This window comes from Scyliorhinus torazame, chromosome 19 (assembly GCF_047496885.1).
Source record: "Scyliorhinus torazame isolate Kashiwa2021f chromosome 19, sScyTor2.1, whole genome shotgun sequence".
Lineage (NCBI taxonomy): Eukaryota > Metazoa > Chordata > Chondrichthyes > Carcharhiniformes > Scyliorhinidae > Scyliorhinus > Scyliorhinus torazame.
This window is the reverse complement of record NC_092725.1, coordinates 97254014-97278282: the sequence shown is the minus strand read 5'-3', so window position 1 is coordinate 97278282 and position 24269 is coordinate 97254014. Positions and strand designations below refer to the sequence as shown.

The 24269-nt window shown below is 41.8% G+C and overlaps 1 protein-coding gene across 3 annotated transcripts in view; it reads right to left on the bottom strand.

The window, feature by feature from the left end:
* Positions 1-227: 227 nt before the first annotated feature.
* The window catches only part of endouc (endonuclease, polyU-specific C), a 70668-nt gene continuing 46626 nt past the window's right edge, over positions 228-24269 (bottom strand). Inside the window, exons 1-7 of one of the 3 annotated variants that reach the window (XM_072484877.1) lie at positions 23377-23395; positions 23155-23254; positions 22341-22452; positions 18322-18443; positions 5765-5877; positions 4002-4155; positions 228-2590 (exon numbers count right to left, since the gene is read on the bottom strand). In XM_072484877.1, the coding sequence (XP_072340978.1) occupies positions 2327-2590; positions 4002-4155; positions 5765-5877; positions 18322-18443; positions 22341-22452; positions 23155-23247 (858 nt within the window). In that variant the 5' untranslated portion in view covers positions 23248-23254; positions 23377-23395 and the 3' untranslated portion in view covers positions 228-2326. The other 2 variants (XM_072484876.1, XM_072484875.1) reach the window with 2 other exon arrangements.

Here is a 24269-nt window from a genome sequence, read left to right as displayed (position 1 = left end):
GTGACAATAAGCGATTATTATTATGGGATCTTACTGCGTATAAATTGGCTGCACCATTTGTCTATATAATAGTGTTAGTGGTTTGCAAAATAGTTGTGCAGTATTTTGAGCTGTTCGGAGGAATGGAGACATAACAATAAAGGCAAATCATCAGGGTATGACCATCTTAGCCGTTACGGTCCAATAATTTTTATATAACTGTAGAACTAAAACAAAATCAAGATTCATATATTTATAATAGGCTTTATTCAAGCATATAAAAAGGTGAACTTACATTGCAGAATGTTAAGCGTTAATATTTGCAGAGTAAACTTGGTCAAATATGTATTCCACAGTTCTGCTGAACGTTGAGGAATTAAGGCTAGGTGTCAATAAGCAGCATCAATAAAAATAACTCCTGTATTATTTACTGCTTAGAACAAGAGGATAAAAATTTCAAAAGGCAAATTGTGTTTAACAACATTTAACTCATTCCAGTACTGTCTAGTGTTCTTCAGGGATTAACCCATTGCAGATTAATGTTTGTGCACAAATAGCACAGATACAAAAGACATCTGGAGTGTTAAAGGGTTCTTGGAAAACAAAGATTTACTTTACAGGAGTAAAGTTTTTCCAAAATCAAATGTTGCGACATGAAAATGAACAAGGAGTGTGACCACCAGAGACATATTTGGTTAAAACTAAAAATCAGAACATTTTAAAAAGTAGCATGTTTTTTTGGAACGGCCTCGGTGAAGATTTTCAAACAGGTTTTATCAAGTTTTGACATTTTTAAAAAACAAAATAGTTCAAAAGTGAGGGTCAGCAAGGTTTGGGTTGGAGTGTGACCAACTCCAAGCTTGAAGTAAATCGAAACACCTTTAAGCATGGCTCCTCAACAAATCATCTAGAACTAAACCCCAGAAATCGAATCAAACCTCCGCAATGGGAGGTTCAGCACTTGAGGTGATAAGTTACTGAAAAGGTCTGACCAGGCGAACCATACCAACTCCAGTATTGTCAAACTTTCCCTGCACTGAACACGAAGGGAACTCCCTCCCAGCCCCCACCTCCCCTCGCTTTACCCATCTCCCCTCGCTTTACCGTAAACATGGGAACAGCCCCATGAGTAAAGGATTCTTACACTTTTCTCGCACCTCAAACAAGGATTAGATAAAAACATTTTATGTGGACCAAAAACATAAATAAAACTCGAGAGTTATTTCTAAAAGGCCAACTGAAATATCAAAAAGTGTGCGCATTTAAAACTTCTACAGTTCAAACTATTTTAAGTTCACACATAATACAGACAAATAAATCCATTAATATTAGCACATGGGCAATGGAGCAGATAATAGAGTATCAAAGTAGGGTTAATCCTTAAATCTTTGACTACTTCATTGGTTAAAGCAAATAAAGTACATGAAGCTAAAGGCAAATGCTCAACAGTTGGAATACAAACTAATGGCTGTGGATCGAGGATGGAATAAGAGAGAACATGTTCCTCCCAGTTTAAAGTCATGCCAGAGATTCACATTTAATCAATCAGATGTTTTACAATAAAGCATTGATTTCACTTAAAGTGAGATACACATCTAACTGGTTGCAGAGGGTTAGCAAGAGGTTGACTGTTTTTTTAACTTTTCTGACTGATATTAAAACGCTTGTTACAGTGAGGATTTAATAAGACGGATAGGTGGGTGACATTGTGCTTTATTAAGAGGTCACCGAGTCTACAATGATATTTTATACTGCAGTTTCTGGATGTTTCAGAACTCCAGAATTTGTTTTTTAAACTGGTAAAATAAAACACTGCAACATAGTAAATTAAACAAGCCAGCCCCTGTCGTCTAAAGGATATTGTGTGGAATGTCTTGATTTCCAGAGGCATGGTACAATTGGGATTTATAACTCGGAAACTGGCACCGTTTACACAGCAACAAATTAATTCTATAAAAGCAAAATACTGTGGCTGGCTTGGAGATCTGAAACAAAAACAGAAAATGCTGGATAATCTCAGCAGGTTTGGCAGCAGAGTTAACGTTTGAGTCCAATATGACTCTGTTCCGAACACTAACTTTGTTTCTCTCTCCACAATTCTGACTGACCTGCTGAGCTTTTTCAGCATTTTCTGTTCTTATTCATGACGAAAAAAATAATTCATTTATTCGGGAACCTTAGGAAAACGTGCAGTAATTTAGTCCACAGCATACAGGAACTTTGAGAATACATAAACATATAGAAACATTCCAGCAACGACTACAGCCTGGCTATTGGACGGATGCGAATTCTACGGACTCTGAGCAGATTGTATATAACGCAATGGTTTCCTGGGGCTGCCACAAGTTCAATCCAAGGGCGTGTTGTTGCTGCTGAGCAGGACGGGGTAGGAAGTTCCGATGTACTTCCCGTGGCGATACACAATGATTTGCAAATGGTATTCATCCACCATCACCAGCTCCCGCGAGACCTTGGCTTGTGACAGGAGGAAGCAGATAGTGTAGACAGCAAACTCAAACTCGGGGCTCACTCCAATAAATGAGCTGCCCACAGGTTTCACCATCTCCTTCCAGCTGAACTGCAGGGTCAAGACATGATCATCTTCATCAGGCTGTGAAAAACCCAGTAAAAGAAAAGATCAAAACAAAATTCAATTAGATTCCACTTGATAACAGACACATACCTAAAACCACACTTGATAATATACTACCTTAGCACAAAATTTGAAATGCTCATGCACGTACTGGTGGCATTGCTGAGAGAGACCAGCTTGAATCTGGTCCTGAGGCCAAGAGTGTGAATTGGCAGCAACAGAGAAGCAGTAATGAAACCAAGTGGAGGCAGTAGGAAAGAATCTCGATGTGGCTAAAGATAAGCTGAAGGGACAGAGTTTAACGGTAATAGTGCATCAGAGAGCAAGGTCCATGCTGGCAATTATAGTAAAAAAAACTGATTCACTTTTTCAGCATGTAAGAAGCATTCATAATAATCTTAAATTAACTAATGGCACATATAGAGATAAATGGTTTAGATCTAATCACCATCACATACATGGCTACAAGGTGACCAAGGTTGGGAAATAAATATTCCAGGGTACACAACATTTCAAAGAGGTGCCAGAATGGAAAAGGAGGAGTTGTAGCCCTGATAGGAAAAGGCAGGAAGGCCATTAGTGAAAAAGGATCTTGGCTCCCAAAATAAGGAAGCAGTCTCAGTATGGGTGCAGAATAAAAATAATAAGGGTGAGACGTTACTGGTAAGTGTAATTGATAGGTCCCAAAACAGTAGTTAACCTGTTGGACAGAGCATTAAGCAAGAAATTATTGGAGCTTTTAACAAAGGGAATGTAATTGTTGTGGGAGGCTTTAATCTTCAGATAGACACGGCAAGAATGGTCTAGGAGATGAATTGGTAGAAGTTTATCTGGCATTTTCTTAGAGCAATACATTGTGGAACAAACTAGGAATAAAACAGTTTTAGATCTGGTATTGTACAATGAGACAGTGTTAATTAGCAATGTCATTGTAAATGACCCACTGAGAAATAGTGGTCATAATATAATTGCATTCCACATTAAGTTTCAAAATAACATGCTCCAATCACAAACACGAATTTTAAACTTAAGCAAAACTAATATCATAGGTATGAGGGGAAAGCTGGCTACGGTTGATTGGATAAATAGACTGAAAGGTTTGGTGGTAAATAAACAGGTAAATAAACAGTACAAAGCAAAAGAAACAATTCAAAATGCTCAACGAAAGTATAATTAATTGAAAAACATGTGCAGTGAGAAACAGCGATAATGGCTCATAAGGAGGTTACGGATAGTATCAGTATAAACAAAGAAGGTTATATTATTTTGCAAAAAATAGTAGTAAGTCCGAGGATGACAAGTGTTCTAGAAAGCAGCAAAGGACCACCAAAAAGTTGATATAAAGAAAAAAAAGGAAGTAGAGATTAATTTAGCCAGGAATATGTTCCAGAGTCAACAACATCAGAATATCAAGCGCTGCTGCTCACACCTTGTTCTTGTCCTTTCTGGCCACAAAGCCTTTGTAATCAATATGGTTGCGCTTCTCCTGCAGGTAGAATTGGACCCAGTTGTGCAGCCCCATGATCTCTCTCCCTCGTTTGGTCTCTCCCACAAACACATGCTCAAACCCTGAAGAATCTCTCCTGGAGGAAGCAAAAAAGTTGAATATTAATCCATCATAGAAATCTTTTGGTACATTTGATACAAGAAATCTGCTGAATCTCACAGAGAGAAGAAATTTTCAGCTCTATTGCTCCACTAGTGACAATTAAAGTGCTTCATTATCTTAAACTTTCCCCCCTTTCAGTTTAAAGACAGCAAAAGTTACATTTTCATGACAGGGGAGAGTTCAAACATTAGTCAAAATCAATAGACAGGCTTCAAGTTCTGTTATGCCTGTAGGTGGATATTGGCTACGTTAAATGTCCCTGATTGTTAGCTCCCTGAACTGTGGCTGCCATTTTAAACGGGTGATTTGGCAAGTCTATGCATTTACATGGTTTGGCCACTGGGTGGCTTCACACAAGGTCTCACCTCAAAGCCCATACGGTGATTTAAGTGATTTGAAAACAAAATGAAACTCAATCAGTGAAATGTCTTTAACCTATTTGATCAGCAAACTCAAAAGAAAAGCCAGAAAATCTACTGACACAATGTTGTGCACTTGTACAGTCTGTTACCTGCAGCCAGACATATTAGCAAGGTGGAGTGTGCCTTTAAAAAAAGGCTTGCATTTATATAACACCTTTCACAACCACCAGTGTTTTACAGCCAATGAAGTACTTTTGAAACTTGGTCACTGTTGTAATGTGGGACAAACGGCAGAAATTTGCACATAGCAAGTTCCCATTAACAACAACGTGATAATAACCAAATAATTTTCTTTTTACGATGTTAATTCAGGGATGAATATTGGTCCGGACATTGACGAAAATTGTCCTGCTGTTCTTTCAAGTACCTTGGGCTCTTTTACAGCCACCTGAGAGGGCAGAAGAGGTGTCAGTTTAATATCTATTCTGAAAGACGGCATTTCTGACAATGCGGCACTCCCTTGATACAACACTCGGGTAGTCCTGGAGTGGGACTTGAACGGGGAACTTTGAGACTCAGGTGAGAGTGTTACCAACAAGCCATAGAGGGGACTTCAATTCAATGAATTCCTAAATTATCCTTGGCCTAAAGTTTGCAGTTTGCTCCTCTCTCAGGTAGTTCCCAGAATTCCATTGCTTGGCCAACTGTATCAGCAGCACCAACATCATCTCCCCCCCACCCTGGACAGATTACCACACCTTTGCCACTGAGAAAGTTTCAGAGTTTCCAGCTCCTCATATCTTCCTGTTTACAGAGAGATTACAACCCCGGCAGAATTTGCCACTCGCCCACAGACTCTCTTTTGCACCATAGCACGACACAGGATTCTCCTTCTGCCTCTTGCCCCCTTTGCCACCTCATCCCCTTCTCGTCTGCCCATACCCTGGTCTCCTCCCCTCACCATCCCATCCCACTTCCTCCCCTGCTCTGCGCCTCCCCTTCCTTCTGCTTTATACCAATTACTCGCTGGACTCTGACTTTCCTTTAACTGAGGGTGCACTCAGTGATGACTCCTGTACAATATCCAAAAGGAATCGACCGATTAAGAATGGAAAACTCTGTTGCTGTACGGAGCTTGGCTTAAGGAACGTGATCATAGCTAGTGCAGACAGCTGTTAGAAATAGACTAAATTCTGTTATACTTTATCGTCATAAACATACCCACGGTTTCCTCCTCTGGAATATAGCTGAAACCAGATGTCGTACAGATGTTGCTTGAACTCCTGTGGATCGGCCGATGTGAGATTTTTACCAGCAAGGTACTGATGAGTTATCTGGAGAGAGGACAATTGCGAGAGCCATGGGCAACGTATTGGATTTAACAGTTATTGCTCAGTTTAATTTTAATGCCTTTTCATTTAATTGCTATTCAGACACCAGAGAGTTGGGTGGAAAGGGGGGGGGGGGGGGTTTACTGCAGGTAACTGACTAATCAGATGAACTGAACCTGACATCATTCATCGTTAAATGGAAATTTGATCCAATCCTGATGGTTTCCTGCTGTGTGGGTCTGATCAAAATTCACCCCCCAGCCAGTTGTATAAAGTCAGCGACCTTGAAAATACAGATAACAACAAGGAGCAGCTCCTGTTCCTATAGAAACCTATAAAATGCTAACAGGACTAGATAGGGTAGATGCAGGAATGATGTTCTTGATGGTGGGGAAGTCCAGAACCAGGGGTCACAGTCTGAGGAAACGGGGTAAAACACTTAGGACTGAGATGAGGAGAAATTTCTTCACCCAGAGAATGACGAGCCTGTGGAATTCTCCATCATCGAAAGAAGTTGAAGCAAAACATTGTATGTTTTCAAGGAGGAGTTAAATGTAGCTCTTGGGGCTAAAGGGGCTGGTTTAGCACAGTGCGCTAAACAGCTGGCTTGTAATGCAGAACAAGGCCAGGAGCGTGGGTTCAACGCCCGTACCGGCGCCTCCCCGAACAGGCGCCGGAATGTGGCGAATAGGGGCTTTTCACAGTAACCTCATTGAAGCCTACTTGTGACAATGAGCAATTATTATTATTATTATTGAAGGGATCAAAGGATATGGGGGCAAAGCGGGAGCCTGTTATGGAGTTGAAGGGTCAGCCATGATCATAATGAATGGTGGAGCAGGCTTAAAGGGCTGAATGGCCTCCCCCTGCTCTTATTTTATACGTTTCTGCTCAATGACAAAACAAAATGTCTCAAACTCATAAAATTAACTGGAATCCAATGGTATATTTTATCCAGGGTGTCAGATTGGGGAAGAGACCCACAGCATGAAGAGTCAAAGAATTAATAGAAACGTTGATAATTATTTGGTCAGGAACATGAATGCAAATGGCAAGTACAGACAGACAAATATCCAACAAAGACAGGGAATTCTAAAGTGCTAAGATACCAAACCAATGATACCAAAGAATGCAACCAAAATTGTAATGCTGTATAAAAACATGCTGGAGTTTGGTATGATTACCTTTAGTATCAAAGAGAGATTTGGCAGGACTTTACTTCAGGAAATGAAGTTGGATATGGTCCACAATGGAGAACTTTGCACACAGCTTTTCAAACCAAGGAAAGGTTTACGTCCCAGAATTACATCACTCAGACAAGTTCTGATTCCCTTTGTGTACTCCCTGATGGGGAAGAGATCCTGGTCTCTTACTCTCAGCAAGAGGTTATCCACCTTTGAGCCTCAATGTTTCGTAAACAATAAGCACCGTGGATCCATAGGTATCTCTTGTTCGTAGGGTCCTAGCCACAATGCAAAGTTATCACCCTGCTTCCATTGGCTCAGAGTCAGAAGGTGTGGGTTCAAGATTTTTGAATACAACCAGGAGAGTTCTCCCCAGCGTCCTGGTCATCATGTATCCCTCCATTAACATTGCATACTATCTGGTCATTATCACATTGCTATTTATGGAAGTCTGCTGTGTGTAAGTTGGCTGCCGGGTTCCCTACATTACAACAGTGACTACACTTCAAAAAAAATGACTTAATTGGCTGTAAAGCGCTTTGGGATGTTCAAAGGTTGTGAAAGGTGCAACATTAATACAAATTCTATGACTGGGAATATGTTCTTATGGATTCTGTATAATCAGTGATAGCCTTTTTCAGCAGAATGAACTGCTCGGTGTGATGTCAATCTGGTCGAACACAAAAGGGCAAAGTTAGAAGCAGCCATGTTACTGGACTAATAATCCAGAGAACGTGATGTCAAAATGCCCCATTGTAATTTTAAAAATTGAATTTGGTTTAAGTAAAAAATCTGGTAATAAAATGGAAAGCTGCCACCAATAAAAGCAACCTGATGCTGCTGGATTGTTGTAAAACTGGTTTTCCAATATATTTTAGGGAAGTGAAACCGGTCATCGTACCCTGGTCTGGGCCTGAATGTGACTCCAGACCCACATCAACTTGTTTGACTGTTAACTGCTCTCTGAAGTTAAGATACTCAGTTGTAACAAACCCACTCCCCTGCAATAATCCAGCACCACCATTGAATGAAAACTAGGGATGGACAATCTGGGAATGAATAAATCTATTAAAATGTCTTAGTACACATCAATGTTAATGTGTTTTGGGCTCTAGGGGGTCTAAAATGTTCAAAGAGACCCGTGTGCCCTTGTTCATGAGTCACTAAAAGCTAGTATGCAGGTCCAGTAAGCAATTAGAAAGGCAAAGGATGTCAGCACAAGAGGGTACAAGTACAGACGTAAAGAGGTTGTGGTATTATCAGGTATTGCAGCACCCGAGAGGCTGAAATTCCATTGGTCAAACCTGGGGGTTTACCATTGGCTGTATAGTATGTAGCTCCGCCCAGATAGGCAGGGTATAAGAGTCGGTGCCGTCCCAGCAGCCCTCATTCTGTACCTGAGCTGCTGGGGAACAGTGATGGTCTATTAAAGCCTTCAGTTATGCTTTAACCTCGTCTTTGCCGTAATTGATTGTGCATTAGAGGTCTTGCTGCAATTTATACAAACTTATAAATTAGGAAGAGTAGGCCGTTCAGCCCACTCAAGCCTGCTCTATCATTTAATAAGATTGTGGCCTCAACTCCACGTTCCTCCTCCCCTGATACCGTTCGACTCACTTGTTAATCAAGAATTTATCTACCTCTGCCTTGAAAATATGAAATGACCCTGCCTCTACCGCCCTCGGAGGACGAGAGTTCTAAAAACTCACAACCCTCCGAGGGAAAGATTTCTCCTCATCTCCGTCTTAGGTGGGCAAGCCCTTATTTTTAAACTTTGTATAGAACCTTGGTGAGACTGCCACCCGGGGTATTGTATACAGTTTTGGTCTCCTCATCTAAGGAAGGATATGCTTGCCATGGAGGGATTGCAACGGAGGTTAACCAGACTAATCCCTGGGTTTGTATGATTGATTGATATTTATTGTCACATGTACTGAAGTACAGTGAAAAGTATTTTCCTGCGGCCAAGGGAACGTACACAGTATATACATAGTAGACAAAAGAATAATCAACAAAGTTAATTGACAATGGTACATCAGCAAATGGTGATTGGTTACAGTGCGAAACAAGGACCAAACAGGAGCAGCATAGGGCATCGTGAATAGTGTTCTTACAGGGAACAGATCAGTCCAAGGGAGAGTCGTTAAGGAGTCTGGCAGCTGTGGAGAAAGCAGCTGTTCCTATGTCTGGATGTGCGGGTCTTCAGACTTCTGTATCTTCTGTCTGATGGAAGGGTCTGGAAGAAGGCAAAGCCTGATTGGGAGGGGTCTCTGACAATGCTGTCTGCCTTTCTGATGTAGCGGGAGGTGTATACAGAATCAATGTGAGGGTGGCAAGCTTGTGTGATGCGTTGGGCTGAGTTCACCACACTTTCCAGTTTCTTGCGATCTTGGGCCGAGCAGTTGCCATACCAAGCTGTGATGCAGCCAGATAGGATACTCTCTATGGCACATCTGTAGAAATTTGAGAGAGTCAATGCAGACGTGCCGAATTTCTTTAGCTTCCGCAGGAAGTAGAGAGGTTGTTGGGCTTTCTTGACTGTTGTGTCTTGTGAGGGTGCCTTTAAGAAATGGATGTTTAAGCAATGTACCTTTAAGAAATGCAGTGATGTCAGAGAGTGGGTGGAGCTGGGCTTTAGATCAACCATTTTGCAGTTTTTTTAGTTTGAGTTTCAAAGAGCTTGTGGGTGTGTGTGTTTTGCAGTGAGCTGGATTTGCAATGAAAGACTATCTCTGGATCATTTGGGTGATTTAAACTCATAAAAGTAATGCCTTTAACTGGATGTGTTTCTGTTTAAAAGTGTTAAGTCTCTCTTGGATGTTGAAAGGAATAACTGAAGGATTATTTAGTTTTGTAATACTTTTGGGGTTATCTTTGAAGTAAGGGGTTGATTTAAAAGGGTTAAGTTGAGTTCATAGAATAAACATTGTTTTGTATTTAAAAACCATTTGTCCATAATTGCTGTATCACACCTGGAGAACAAGCAGTGTGCTCGGAATAGCAACAAATACATTAAAGGAGAGGTTGGTTGAACTCCATGAGACATTTTGCGGTTCTGAAAACGCCTCACCCATAACAATTTGGGGCTCGAGGGGGATAAAAGTCTATCTGTTGGATTGGCTTTTGTGAACTTAAAGACAGTGAAGGAGTGTTGCTTTTCCGGTGTGGTATTTTAGTTTAAGTGTGTTGTGGGCAATGGCTCTTTCAGAGGCTCAGATGTTTTTGGGGGTGGAGACTGTCACACGCAGTACCTTACGGACAGAGATTAAACGCAGACTGTTGCATCTGGCAAAAACATTGCAGTTAACATTACCTGACAAAATGAGAAAAGATGAGGTAATTATGACGGTGGTTAAGCATTTAATGTTGCCTGAGATGGAGTTTGACTCATTAGATATAGCAAAAATTCAGTTGCAAATTAAACAAATGGAACGCGAGAAAGAATTAAAACGGCTTGAATACGAGAGACAGAGAGTGGAAAAAGAGAGAGAAAGAGAGAGAGGGGAAAAGGAAAGAGAGAGAGCAGAAAAAGAAAAGGAGAGAGAAGAAGGGAAAGAATAGCCCTATCAGAACAAAAAGAAACAAAGGGAGATACAGATCAGGGAAAAAGATAAAGAGAGGGAGTTTGAACTTCAGAAAATGGCAATGAAACATGACAGTCAATTAAAATTGGCAGATGTAAAGGGAAACGTACAGTTGGATGATAGTGATGAGGATAGTGAGAAAGAGCGTCATAGTCAAAGGCTTGGTGGGAATCTATTTAAATATGTCCAAGCATTGCCAAGGTTTGATGAGAAGGAAGTGGAAGCCTTTTTCATTTCATTTGAGAAGGTAGCTAAACAAATGAAATAGCCACAGGACATGTGGGTATTACTAATTCAAACAAAGCTGGTAGGTAGAGCTAGTGAAGTGTTTGCATCACTACCGGAGGAGGTATCTGGAACGTATGAGGAGGTGAAGAAATCTATCTTAAGTGCATATGAGCGAGTGCCTGAAGCTGACAGACAAAGGTTTAGAAATTTAAGGAAAGAATTTGGTCAAACATACATGAAGTTTGAAAGGCTCAAACAGAGTAATTTTGATAGGTGGCTTTGAAAATAGACCAAACGTATGAAGCTTTCAGAGAAATTATACTTTTGGAGGAGTTTAAAAATTCAATTCCTGATGTAGTGAGAACTCGTGGAAGAACAGAGGGTTAATTCTGCGAGATTAGCAGCGGAAATGGCAGATGATTATGAATTAGTTCATAAATCAAAGATTGGTTTCCGACATCAGTTTCAGCCGGTGAGGGATAGAAACTGGGGACATGAGAAGTACTCAAGTGGTAAAGGTAAAGGTGATCTGATGGGAGACAATAACGAGAGTGTACCTCAGATTATAAAAGAAATCCAGGAGGGTGGAAAAGAAATGAAAAGTTTCACATGTTTTCACTGTAATAAACTAGGCCATGTAAAGTCAGTGTTGGTGGTTGAAGAAAAGCACTGGGAAGGCTGATGTGGTAGTACAGGATAGGACAGTGGGATTTGTTAGAGTGGTAAAGGAAAGCCCAAGGGAAGCGAAGGAGGTGCAAACGATTGTACAGCCTGATCAAGAAGTAATGTTAAAAAGGTGCCAGATGTCTTCAAAGAATTTACTTGTGTGGGTAAAGTTTACTCATGTGTATCAGGAGGAGCAGGTAAAGAAGTCACCATTTTAAGAGATACAGACGCTAGTCAATTGTTAATGGTAGGAGTTGAGGAATTATGTAGTTTGGGAAGAATGTTGCCAGAAAAGGTGGTTATATGTGGAATTCAGGGTGAGAGGAGTAGCGTTCCATTATATAAGGTAAGGTTGGAAAGTCCAGTGAAGAGTGAAGTGGTAGTAGGAGTAATAGATAAACTATCTTGTCCAGGAATACAGTTTAACTTGGGTAATGATATCGCTGGATCGCAGGTGGGAGTGATGCCTACTGTGGTTGATAAGCCAGTGGAAAATCTGACAACTGAAGGGTTGAAAGACGAATAGCCTGGTATTTTTCCGGATTGTGTAGTAACCCGGTTGCACAGTCACAGGTTAAGACAAGAGGAGAAATCAAAGAGTGAAGATGAAGTTGAAGTGCAATTATCAGAAACGATTTTTGATCAGATGGTTGAAAAAGAACAAGAACAGGTGGAAGAGGAGGCGGATATTTTTAGTTCAGGAAAATTGACGGAGTTACAACAGAAAGATGTAGAAATAAAACGGATATATCAGAAGGCATATACGGAAGAGGAATCTGAGAGTATACCAGAGTGTTATTACCGTAAAAATGATGTCTTGATGAGAAAATGTAGACCTGTACATATGCAGGCGGATGAAAAGTGGGCAGAAGTTCATCTAGTAGTATTGCCGGTAGAGTATAGAAAGGAGGTGTTGAGAGTTACACATGAGGTACCAGTGGGAGGTCATTTGGGAATAAGGAAAACTCAAGCTAAAATTCAGAAACATTTTTATTGGCCTGGACTACATAAAGATGTAGTTAAATTTTGTCAATCATGTCACACGTCAAGTGATAGGGAAACCTCAAGCAGTGATAAAACCAGCACCCTTAATACCCATTCCAGCATTTGATGAAGCTTTTACATGGGTGCTGATCGATTGTGTAGGACCGCTGCCTAAAACAAAAAGTGGGAATCGATATCTTTTGACTATAATGGATGTGTCTACTAGGTTTCCAGAGGCTCTTCCAGTACGTAATATTACAGCTAAAAAGATTGTGGAGGAGTTACTTAAATTCTTTACTAGATATAGACTACCCACAGAAATTCAATCGGATCAAGGATCGAATTTTACTTCAAAGTTATTCAAAGAAGTCATGGATAGCTTAGGAATAAAACAATTTAAATCAACTGCGTACCATCCAGAATCGCAGAGAGCGTTAGAAAGGTGGCATCAGACATTAAAGACAATGTTGAGGGTGTATTGTCAAGATTATACAGAGGATTGGGATAAAGGAATTCCATTCGTATTGTTTGCAATTAGGGATGCACCTAAGGAGTCTACCAAATGTAGTCCTTTTGAACTAATTTTTGGTCATGAGGTAAGAGGACCACTTAAATTGATTAAGGAAAAATTGGTGGGTGAGAAATCGGAAATGACACTATTGGATTACGTGTCAAATTTTAGGGAACGATTAAATAGAGCAGGTGAATTGGCTGGACAACATTTGAAAGTTGCACAAAATGTGATGAAACGGGCAGCGGACAAGAAATCCAAAGTTTGTAGTTTTGCCAGTGGGGATAAAGTTTTAGTGTTGTTACCAGTGGTAGGTGAGCCTTTAAAACCTAGGTTTTGTGGACTGTATCAGATTGAAAGGAAATTAAGTCAGGTGAATTATGTGGTAAAACACCAGATAGAAGGAAGACTCACCGAGTGTGTCATGTGAATATGCTTAAAAGATACTTTGAAAGGGAAGGAGAGAAAAAGGAGGTTTTTATGATTCTAACTCAAAGTGACAAACCAAATACAGATGACTGTGAATTTGACATACCTCAAATTGAATTGGAAAATGAGGATGTTCTTAAAAATTGGGATAAATTGTTGAGTTACCTTCCAGAGGAAAAACAAATTGACCTGAAAGAGTTATTGATATCACATGGGCAAGTTTGTAGAGATAAATTGGGAAGTACTAAAATGACTATACATGATGTAGTTGTGGGAAATGCTGTTCCTGTCAAACAATATCCATATAGATTTAATCCTTTAAAATTGGCACAGGTTAACAGAGAGATTGAGAGTATGCTGAAGAAGGGCATAATTGAAGTGGGTTGCAGCCAATGGAGCTCACCCATACTGATGGTACCTAAACCAGACGGTACCCAATGGTTGTGTGTGGGCTATCGAAAGGTGAATGCAGTTACAAGAACAGACTCTTATCCTAACCCACATTTGGAGGATTGCATTGAGAAAGTGGGACAATCCGCTTTTATTTCCAAATTGGATTTACTGAAAGGTTACTGGCAGGTACCTTTATCTGAAAGGGCGAAGGAAATTTCAGCTTTTGTAACTCCAGATGGTATATACCAATTCAAACTTAAGCCATTTGGCATGAAAAACGCACCAGGAACATTTCAACGGTTAACTAACAGTCGTTTCAGGATTACCCAATTGTGCGGTATACATCGACGATCTGGTAGTTTTCAGCCAGACGTGGAAAGAACATTTAAAACATCTGAGGGAGTTATTCGATCGACATCAGGAGGTCGATTTGGTGATAAACCTAGCCAAAAGTGAATTTGGAAAAGCCCAAGTCACTTTCCTTGGCCATACAATTGGACAGAGTCGAATGGTCCCACGGGATGTGAAAACAAAACTTATTAAGCAGTTTCCAATACCCTTGACACAACGGGAAATAATGCGGTTTCTCGGTAGGAGTGGATTTTACTGGAAATGTGGACCAAATTTTAGCAGTGTGGTCGCTCCACTGACGGACTTGCTCAAGAAGCGTAACAAATTCCAGTGGACCGCTTGCGGAATGTTAACAGGCATTTGACGGCCTGAAGGCTGTGTTAACCACTGCTCCCGTGTTAGTCATCCCAAATTATACCAAACCATTCAAAGTGGCGGTTGATGCGAGTGATGTGGGTGTAGGTGCGGTGCTTCTACAAGACGACGACGAAGGGCTAGAGCGGCCTATTGGTTATTTTTCAAAGAAATTGAATTCTCACCAGAAAAAGTATTCCACGATTGAGAAGGAGAGTTTGAGTTTGGTGCTAGCTTTGCAACATTTTCACATTTTTGTGACCAGCAATCCCTCTGACACCATTGTATATACTGATCATAATCCTTTGACATTTTTGGAGCGATTCCGGAATAACAATGCAAGGCTGTTTCACTGGAGTTTATTGTTACAGCCATTTCATTTAAAAATAGTACATGTGGCAGGACGGGAAAATGTGATAGCCGATGCTTTGTCACGAATGTGATGAATGGAAGGATTTCGTTTGAGGAAGAATGGGGAAAATGGATGATATTATTCTGCCTGTTTGCGTGTGTTTTGTTTTGTGAAACGAAAAAGTATTTTTACTGTGTGCATTTCTTAGAGGATGGTGCAAAAGTGAAAAATGAAACCATCTTGAAGTTGATGGGGTTTTTTTTCTTGGGGGGAGGTGTCATGTGAGAGTGCCTTTAAGAAATGGATGTTTAAGCAATGTACCTTTAAGAAATACCGTGATGTCAGAGAGTGGATGGAGCTGGGCTTTAGATCAGCCATTTTGCAGTTTTTTTAGTTTGAGTTTGAAAGAGCTTGTGTGTGTGTGTCTGTGTTTGCAGTGAGCTGGATCTGCTGTGATCTCTGCCATGAAAGACTATCTCTGGATCATTTGGGTGATTTAAATTCATAAAAGTAATGCCTTTAACCTGATGTGTTTCTGTTTAAAGGTGTTAAGTCTCTCTTGGATGTTGAAAGGAACTGAAGGATTATTTAGTGTTGTAATATTTTCGGGGTGTTAAGAGATCCAAGGTTTATTTAAAAGGGTTAAGTTGAGTTCATAGAATAAACATTGTTTTGAGTTTAAAAACCATTTGTCCTTAATTGCTGGAGAACAAGCCGTGTGCTCGGAAAAGCAACAAATACATTAAAGGGAGAGGTTGGTTGAACTCCATGATACATTTTGGGGTTCTGAAAACACCTCGCCCATAACAGTTGCATCAACGTGAGTGGACCAGGACAGACTATTGGAATGAGGGGTGATCTCATTGAAACTTAGAAAAGTTTTTACAGGACATGACAGGGTAGATGTGATAGAATGTTTCCCTTGGCTGGAGAGTCTAGAACCAGGGGACACAGTCTCAGCATGAGGGGTAGGTCATTTAGGACTGAGATGAGGACGAATTTCTTCACTGAGAGGGTGGTGAAACTTTGGAATTCCCTATCCCAGATGGTTGTGGAAGCTCAGTCATTGAACACGCTCAACACAGAATTCGATAAAGCTCTGGATACCAAGGACATCAAGGGATACAGGAATAGCATGGGAAAGTGGCCTTGAGGTAGATGAACAGCCATCATCTAACTGAATGGTGGGTCAATCTTGATGGGCCGAATGACGTACACCGGAGCTCCTATGTCCCAAAATGATCTGTGGTTCTGCATCTGGGCTAGCATCATCTGTTGCAAAGGGAACTTTGTACCAAATGAAGCCATCAACTCCTCTCTATCAACTGGATTTCTGAGACGGACTGCATTCATTTTGCTGCTTCTGAATATTGCAAAAAACACATGACAACCATTCCCTTTGAGCTCAAGATAGACTGAGATACAGATATCCAGAACTTTTTGTTGCGGAGTATTGTAGATTGCACCAACCTTCTGACAGTTGTTGGAAGTTCCAAGGGATTTATTGCCATAGTTACTGGGAACCAGTACAGCTTAACTATTCACTCTGCAATGTTCACATTTGCCCCGGTGTTCTGAGGCACTAATGCTCATGTTTTTTTGATTAATACTGGCTTTATTTGACTGGCTAAGATTTATCAAAATCTAGAAAAGCAGAGTTGTCTTTTTGCACCCACAACAGAATAGTCAGGAGGTTCACACTCCGCCATCAGCTAGTTTCACCATCCATTCTCCTGGCAAAATCTAAGCATCGAAATAAAGAAAAGCCCAATTGGGTCAAATAAATGAACTAAAGCCTGACGTTCCAACTTAGTCTCTCCTGGAGAGGTCCTGAAGGCTTTGACCATGAGAAATCTAATCTACAATGCGGTTGGTCAACAAGATACACAGGTGAAACGATACAGGTGGTCGAGGGTTACATAATGGATTCCGTGCGGTCTTGATGGGCTGAATGCCCTCCTTCTCTGCTGTAACGATGCTACAATGCGGCAATTGCTCCATGTGCACCATTGAGTTGCACTCTCTCACAATGTTACAGCACAGCAGGACACCATTCAGCCCATCATATCTGTGCTGGCTCTTCAGTGGAGCTATCCAATTAGCCCCTCTCCTTTGTCTTTTCCCCACAGTTCCTGCAATCTTTTTCACCTTCCAATCTTTGTTCAACTCACTTTTAAAAGTTACTATTGCACCTGCTTTCAACCCCCCTTTCAGACAGTTCATTCAGATCACAATCCCTCAAGTTATACATTTCATTTCCCTCATGTCACCCTTGTTTTTTTAAATAAATTCAGAGTACCCAATTAACTTTTTCCAATTAAGGGGCAATTTAACGTGGCCAATCCACCTACCCTGCACATTTTTGGGTTGTGGGGGCGAAACCCACGCAAACACGGGGAGAATGGGCAAACTCCACACGGGCAGTGACCCAGAGCCGGGATCGAACCTGGGACCTCGGCACTGTGAGGTGGCAGTGCTACCCACTGCGCCACTGTGCTGCCCTCTCTGTTTTTAAAAAAAAAAACTGTGTCCACTGAATAAACTTCCACACTTGCTTTTGATCTATGGTTTTGTCCTAAATAGGTTGTGCTCCTATTGTAGAATTTAGAATGACCCAGTACCTCCAGTCAATATTCAGTGCAACTAAAGCAATATTTTTCAAGCTTATGTTCCCGGGACCCATTTTTACCAACCTGCTGATCTTCGGGATCCACGCCAACCAACCGTCGCAACACGTCATTTTCGCTTACCTTTAATGGGACGGGTGAGGCTGCTTGGTCTCACTCCCATCAGGTTCACAGGAGGAGAGGGCAATGCGCATCGCGGGTGCAGGTTCAGCTGGTTCCTTCATCTTTGTGAGGACGGAAAATCCAACCTCGCACATGTAGGTTGTTGTGAAGGGCAAAAGCAACAAAACACTCGTTTTACTCAGCACCGGACACTCCTCTGAGATGCTGCCCCAGAATGCTGGCAGCCTCATGGACTTGTGGCATGTTTTTAAATGCACTGATATCTGGAGTCAACTATAAGTTAATAATTGACTCTGGGGTCTAAAAGGACTTTTCACCTACCACTTCTCTTTCAAAATCTGAAACTTCTCCTCTGGAAAGTAGCAACAAAAACTGTTTATCAGCACAGCCAGATATAACTGAATAAGACTTGCCAGTATATTGAGAGTTCCCTTACTAACATTGTTTTCTTTGATGTGTTGTAGCAGTGTGGAGAATATGTAGCAGTTTTGGCTTTGCACTCACACTTGCCAAACTTTCAATGACTTTTGGAAAGCATTTATTTCTTTACAGTGCCGAAAGCTGCTTTATAAATTCAACTTCCACAGCTCTGACCATATGTGGCATTCATGGTTTCCGTAATCTGGTACCATTCACAAGTCTATCTGTTGACATCACCCACCTGCATGACTTTGGTTCCGAGAATCGCATCGAGAAAGCGACTGTTTTCAGCCCTCTCTTCCGGAGTTACCACCTCAGCAATTCCAGTCGACATTTCATAATTGTCCAAGAGGGCAGTGAAGGCTATTTAAACAAATGATTAAATATTAAATTATGTGACTGCACAGAACAATTTACTAAAATAATCTTCTTTTAAAATACTCAAAACGCGCAACTGAAGCTGTTCTTTAAAATTACACCGTTGGGGAAATATTTCAAAAATTGCAATAAAGAAAAACCCAGCTGGGTCAAATAAATGAACCAAAGCCATACATCTTGACCAAGTGAGATATTGAAGTCTTTGGTCAAGGGAAATCTAATCAACAATGCAGTTAGCCAAAACATACACTGGTAAAACAGCACAGATGCTAGAGAGCTACAGAATAGACTCAGCATGGACTTCATGGGCAGAATAGCCTCCTACAGTTCTGGAATGAAGCTATAATGTTAGAATTGCTCAGTGGTCCAGCTCATGGTAAGTTGAATGACGCATGGAGTTAAAAACACAGGAACACTATACCATACGCTGCATTATTCTGCTAAAATGGGGTGGTGCTCCAACTCGTCAGTCCCTTAATTACTGTCAACACAGAGGTCAATGAGAGGGCAACTGCTGTTGGCGAGTGTCATAAAACACGCTGATGAAAGAGGCCGGTATTCTGGCCTTTGCGTCCCTGGTAGCCCGGCGGAGGATTTTGTTGCTATGGAAAGATGCGAAGGCCCCTAGTGTGGAAGCTTGGATCAATGACATGGCAGGGTTCACCAAGCTGGAGAGGATAAAGTTTGCCTTGCGAGGGTCTGTGCAAGGGTTCTCCAGGCGATGGCAACCGTTCCTAGACTATCTCGCGGAGCGTTAGGAGGAGGTCAGCAGCAGCAGCAGCCCAAGGGGGGGGGGGGGTCCTTTTGAGGTGGCGTTTGGGTGAAGGTGTTTTTTTCCCCTATTTGTGTTTTTAAATGTTATATGGGGGGGTTATTGTACATGGGGGAAATCCAATGTATAATTTCTGATTGTTGTGTTCTTGTTTCTTTATTTTTGTTGCGGGAGGGGGGGGGGGGTTTGTTGAAAATTTGAATAAATATATATATATTTTTTTAAATAAAACACGCTGATGTATCTGCAAGGGTATCCCAACTTGGAACACTGGGTTGTGGAGATGTACAGTTTTGTTTTGATGTGAGGAGACAAGTGAAACCCAGCGAATTGCTAAACACATACACAGTTTATGTAGAATGGACCCATTGTTCCAAAATATATCTACAATCCCTGAACTCGTTAAAATTTTCCCGTATCCACAAATAACATCCAAAGTAAATCAATCTAGAAGGTAAAATCAGTTTATAATTACCATACAATGCAGGGATGATAATTAAGCCTGGGAAAAGCCTTGTCCTGGTCCAGCAAAGATATTTAAACTGCTTTGTGTAAAAGCCACTTTCTGGCACCTGTTCAGGTACACAGAGGGGGAATTTAGAATGAACAATTCACCTAACAGCACATCTTTCGGGACTTGTGGGAGGAAACCGGAGCATCCAGAGGAAACCCACACAGACATGGGGAGAACGTGCAGACACTGCACAACAGTGACCCAAGCCCAGAATCAAAACTGGGACTCTGGCGCTGTGAAGCAACAGTGCTACCCACTGTGCTACCGTGATGCCCCAAGTGTGAAGAGAGGAGTCAGTTAGAGAGAGAGAGAGAGAGAGAGAGATGCATGCGTACACATGTCTGATATGAAAATCCAGCTCTTCAGCTGCACTCCCAGGGAGTGTCCACCATCTTCAAAGCACAAGCCATGACGTGATGGAATATTCTCCATATTCAAAAGAACAATGTTTAAGAAGCTTGACACCATCCAGAAAAAAAATACCCAGCCCACTTGATTAGCACACCATCCATCACCTTAAACATTCACTACCTCCACCATCAACACACAGTGGCAGCAGTATGTACCATCTACAAGATGCACTGCAGAAACTCACCAAGGCTACATTGAAGCATCTTTTAAACCCATGACCACTCCCACTGAGATGGGCAGGGGTGCATGGGAACACCATCACCTGCAAGTTCCTCTCCAAGTTACACACACCATCCTGACTTGGAACTAAAAGCAAACTGCTGTGGATGTTGGAGATCTGAAATAAAATGGAGGTCCTGGATGAACAAATTTCCGAAGAGCAAATGTTTACTCTGTTTCTCTCTCCACAGATGTGGCCTGACCTGCTGAGTTTTCCAGCACTTGAATTTTATTTCTGACTTGGAACCATAGGCTCTTGGTCGAAATCCTGGAACTTCATCCCTAACAGCACTGTGGGTGTACCCACACCATAGAGACTGCAATGGTTCAAGAGGGCAGCTTACCACCACCTTCTCAACGCTAATTAGGGCTGGGCAACAATTGCTGGCCTAGCCAACAGCACCCACATCCTGTGAATGAATAAAACATCAAAAAAATGATTTACAATTCCCGTACCAGCCTCCCCGAACAGGCGCCGGAATGTGGCGACTAGGGGCTTTTCACAGTAACTTCATTTGAAGCCTACTCGTGACAATAAGCGAATTTCATTTTTTCATTTCAGAAGTCTTTTGCTGATCGGAGGCTTTTTAAGAATAAATAATGATTCGCACAGAGCGATCACGGCCATAATTACTTCTCAGACTAAACAACAGATAGTTTTGTGATCAGTCTGTGGCTTTTCGGGTTTCAGGGGCCTTTGAATGAGAGAGAAAGAGACTGGCGAACCAGCCTTGGTGAATTCGGAGCTGACCAAAACTGAAAGTTAATCATTTAGTGGTCAGAACAGCAGACTGAGAGTTAGCTATCAGTGTAATCTTGTAATCGAATTATAAAGCTTCTCACAGTGGAGAATTCTCATTTCTGTGCAGCAATGCAATGTGTGGGCTTATTGGTGGAGCTTCCACTACAGACTTTAGCATAGGCGGAGGCCACACAAGCTGCAATAGCTCAGGATGGAAGCCAAGCACCACACTCACAGGGTAACACAAGCCCTGGGTCACAACTGCTAGCCTTGCCAATGGCATTCAGATCCCAAAGAATATATTTAAATATTGCTGAAAGGAGAGGCTTTGCTGATGCTTGAAAAGAGATTTGGATTGTTATTTTAGGAGGTTTTTCACAGCTCTGGAGAATAGCTCTATGGAGAGCTGGCACAGAAACAACACGCCAAGTGGGCTGCAGCCAATCTATCATTCTGGCAGTTAATGTAAATAAGAACATGCAAAGCACATGCCAAATTTATAATTTCTGCATAGCGGTGAGGTAGAGGTATCATCATCGGGCTGGTAATCCAGAGAGTTGGGGACTAGGGTTCGAATCCCGAGGGTAGAAATTGAATCCAATGGATATCTGAAATCTAAAGTCTAATGATGAAACCATTGCCGACTGTCGTAAAAAAAAAACCCAGCTGGTTCACGAAGGAAATCTGCCATCCTCACCTGGTCTGGCCTACATATTATTCCAGATTGTGGTTGACTCTAGTCTAGCAAATGTCCTAGCAAGCCAGTTGTGTCAGACTGTCGCAGGAAAGACTACAACTGAAAACCCAACTCTTCTGCCATTGCAAAGCCCTCCTGACGAATATCCCGTCTCACAATCTAGTCAGCCACCCTCTGTCCCACCGGTGGAGGTGGTGGCACAGTGGTATACAGTCGGGAGGGAGGAGCCCTGGGAGTCGGAAACGTATTTCTGAGCATCACTCTCCCATTAAAAATAACAAAGTAAGACTTAAATATTTGTTGAATGAGAAGACTTTTTAATTCTAATAAATGTAAACATTGAAGAAATAGAAAAGACTTATGAATTTTGTTTTGTAGCTATTGTGCAATCTATGGTTTAACTCTTCAACTTAAGAATGATTCTTAGGGGATCCGTCAGTCTGCTTGGGAGGTCAAAAGGACTCCGCGGCTGGAAAAGATTGGGAAATGTTGTTATTGAATATTATATAATAAACTTCAGAACCTACCAGAAAAGGACTTGATTGTCCGTAAACGCTCCTCGTTCACATAGGAGAACAGTGGCCTGCGGGCATTGTCTTTTGCATTGTTACTTCCAGCACGGACATAAGATGCTTTACCCTGCATGGAAAATAGAGGCTGCTTTTACTGTTAGCCTAACAGCAGAATAAACGTTACCCAGCACTGCATCATCAAGCTCCCCTCCAAGCTGCACACCATCCTGACTTGGAACTAGATTGTCATTCTTTCACTGTCGCCGTGACAAAATCCTGGGACTCCTTCCCTCACAGCACCGTAGGTTTACATGGACAGCAGTGGTATAAGGAAGGCAGTGGCTCACGGCCACCTTCTTCTCAAAGACAATTGGGGGGGGCGGGTCTCTTGAAAAATACTCACATCTCACAAACAAATTTAAACAAAAACTGCTCTGGATAAATCCCAACACAGTCCAACACCACACTGTACAAATCCCAACACAGTCCAACACCACACTGTACAAATCCCAACACAGTCCAACACCACACTGTACAAATCCCAACACAGTCCAACACCACACTGTACAAATCCCAACACAGTCCAACACCACACTGTACAAATCCCAACACAACCAACACCACACTGTACAAATCCCAACACAGTCCAACACCACACTGTACAAATCCCAACACGTCCAACACCACACTGTACAAATCCCAACACAGTCCAACACCACACTGTACAAATCCCAACACAGTCCAACACCACACTGTACAAATCCCAACACAACCAACACAGTTCACTTCACAAAACAAAAGTTTCAAACTGGTTTAAAAATATGCCCACCTGAACAGAGATCTGATAGTCTTTCCCAGGAAGGAGGCGGTTTTCATCTGCTTTCCAAAGTTCATTCAATATCTTGGAAAGATCCTCATTCATGACCAGTCTGGGAAATACAAAAACACAGCAAAATATGAGAAGCACTTTTTGGGAGGCAGGGAATAAACTTTCTTTAGTTCCAGTCATAACTTCCAGTTCTGTCTTAAACACAAACAACCACAGCAATACCACACAGAGCGGGACTTGCACTGCTATTCGAGCAGCCTCAGGACGTCCCAAAACATTTTGCAGCCAATGAAGTTCTTTTTTCAAGTGTAGTCACTGGTGTAATGTGAGCAAATGAAATTAGAGGTTAGTAACTAACTGCGGAGGGACGTAACTGAGTACAGAAAAATGCAGAATAGACCGGCCAAAACAGCTGGGTTATCGATGTAGTGCCTTTCACTTCCTGGCCGTGACATTTTTGGCCGAACTTCAATTTATTCTTGGCGTGCAATCATCAGAGCAGCTTTGTACTGTATTGGTAATCCCTTATTTCACCCCAGTTCTAGACTCGCTAAATTAAAGGCCCTGGAGGAGGCTTTTCATTCCATTGGTTAATGAGCTCCTCTTTTAGGATTCGTATCAACTGATTGTGGAGCTCTATTTGGCTTTGGCGCCAAGACGCTATCCGCTTATCAGAGAGACCTGTTATAGGACAAAACCATCAGTTACTGCGCTGAGCAAGGCAAATTCATAAGTCAGGGTTCCCAAACTGGGCTCCACAGCAGGCCAAGCTAATGAGTTGCGTGCTGTTTCCACTCATCTTGTCAGAGGCTGACCTCTTCAGAAATGCTAGAAACAGCACAAAACCTAAATTGTGTCAATGAGCGTGAGTAATGTGGAGTGTGAGCATAGAAGCGTGGTAAGAATGGGTCTGTGGCAGGGGTGGGTGGGGGGGGGGGGGGGGGGGGGGGGGCGTGTAGCCATCTGGGATGGCCACTTCCAGAATACAAAATGGACATTTACAAAGATTGCAGGGAAAAATGGACAATGTTAAGAAAGCAAGCAGGCACAGGGCCTGTCTGCATATTGGAGAAACAGCTCCCAGACGAGACTGAAACTGTAGGCCCATTAGCATA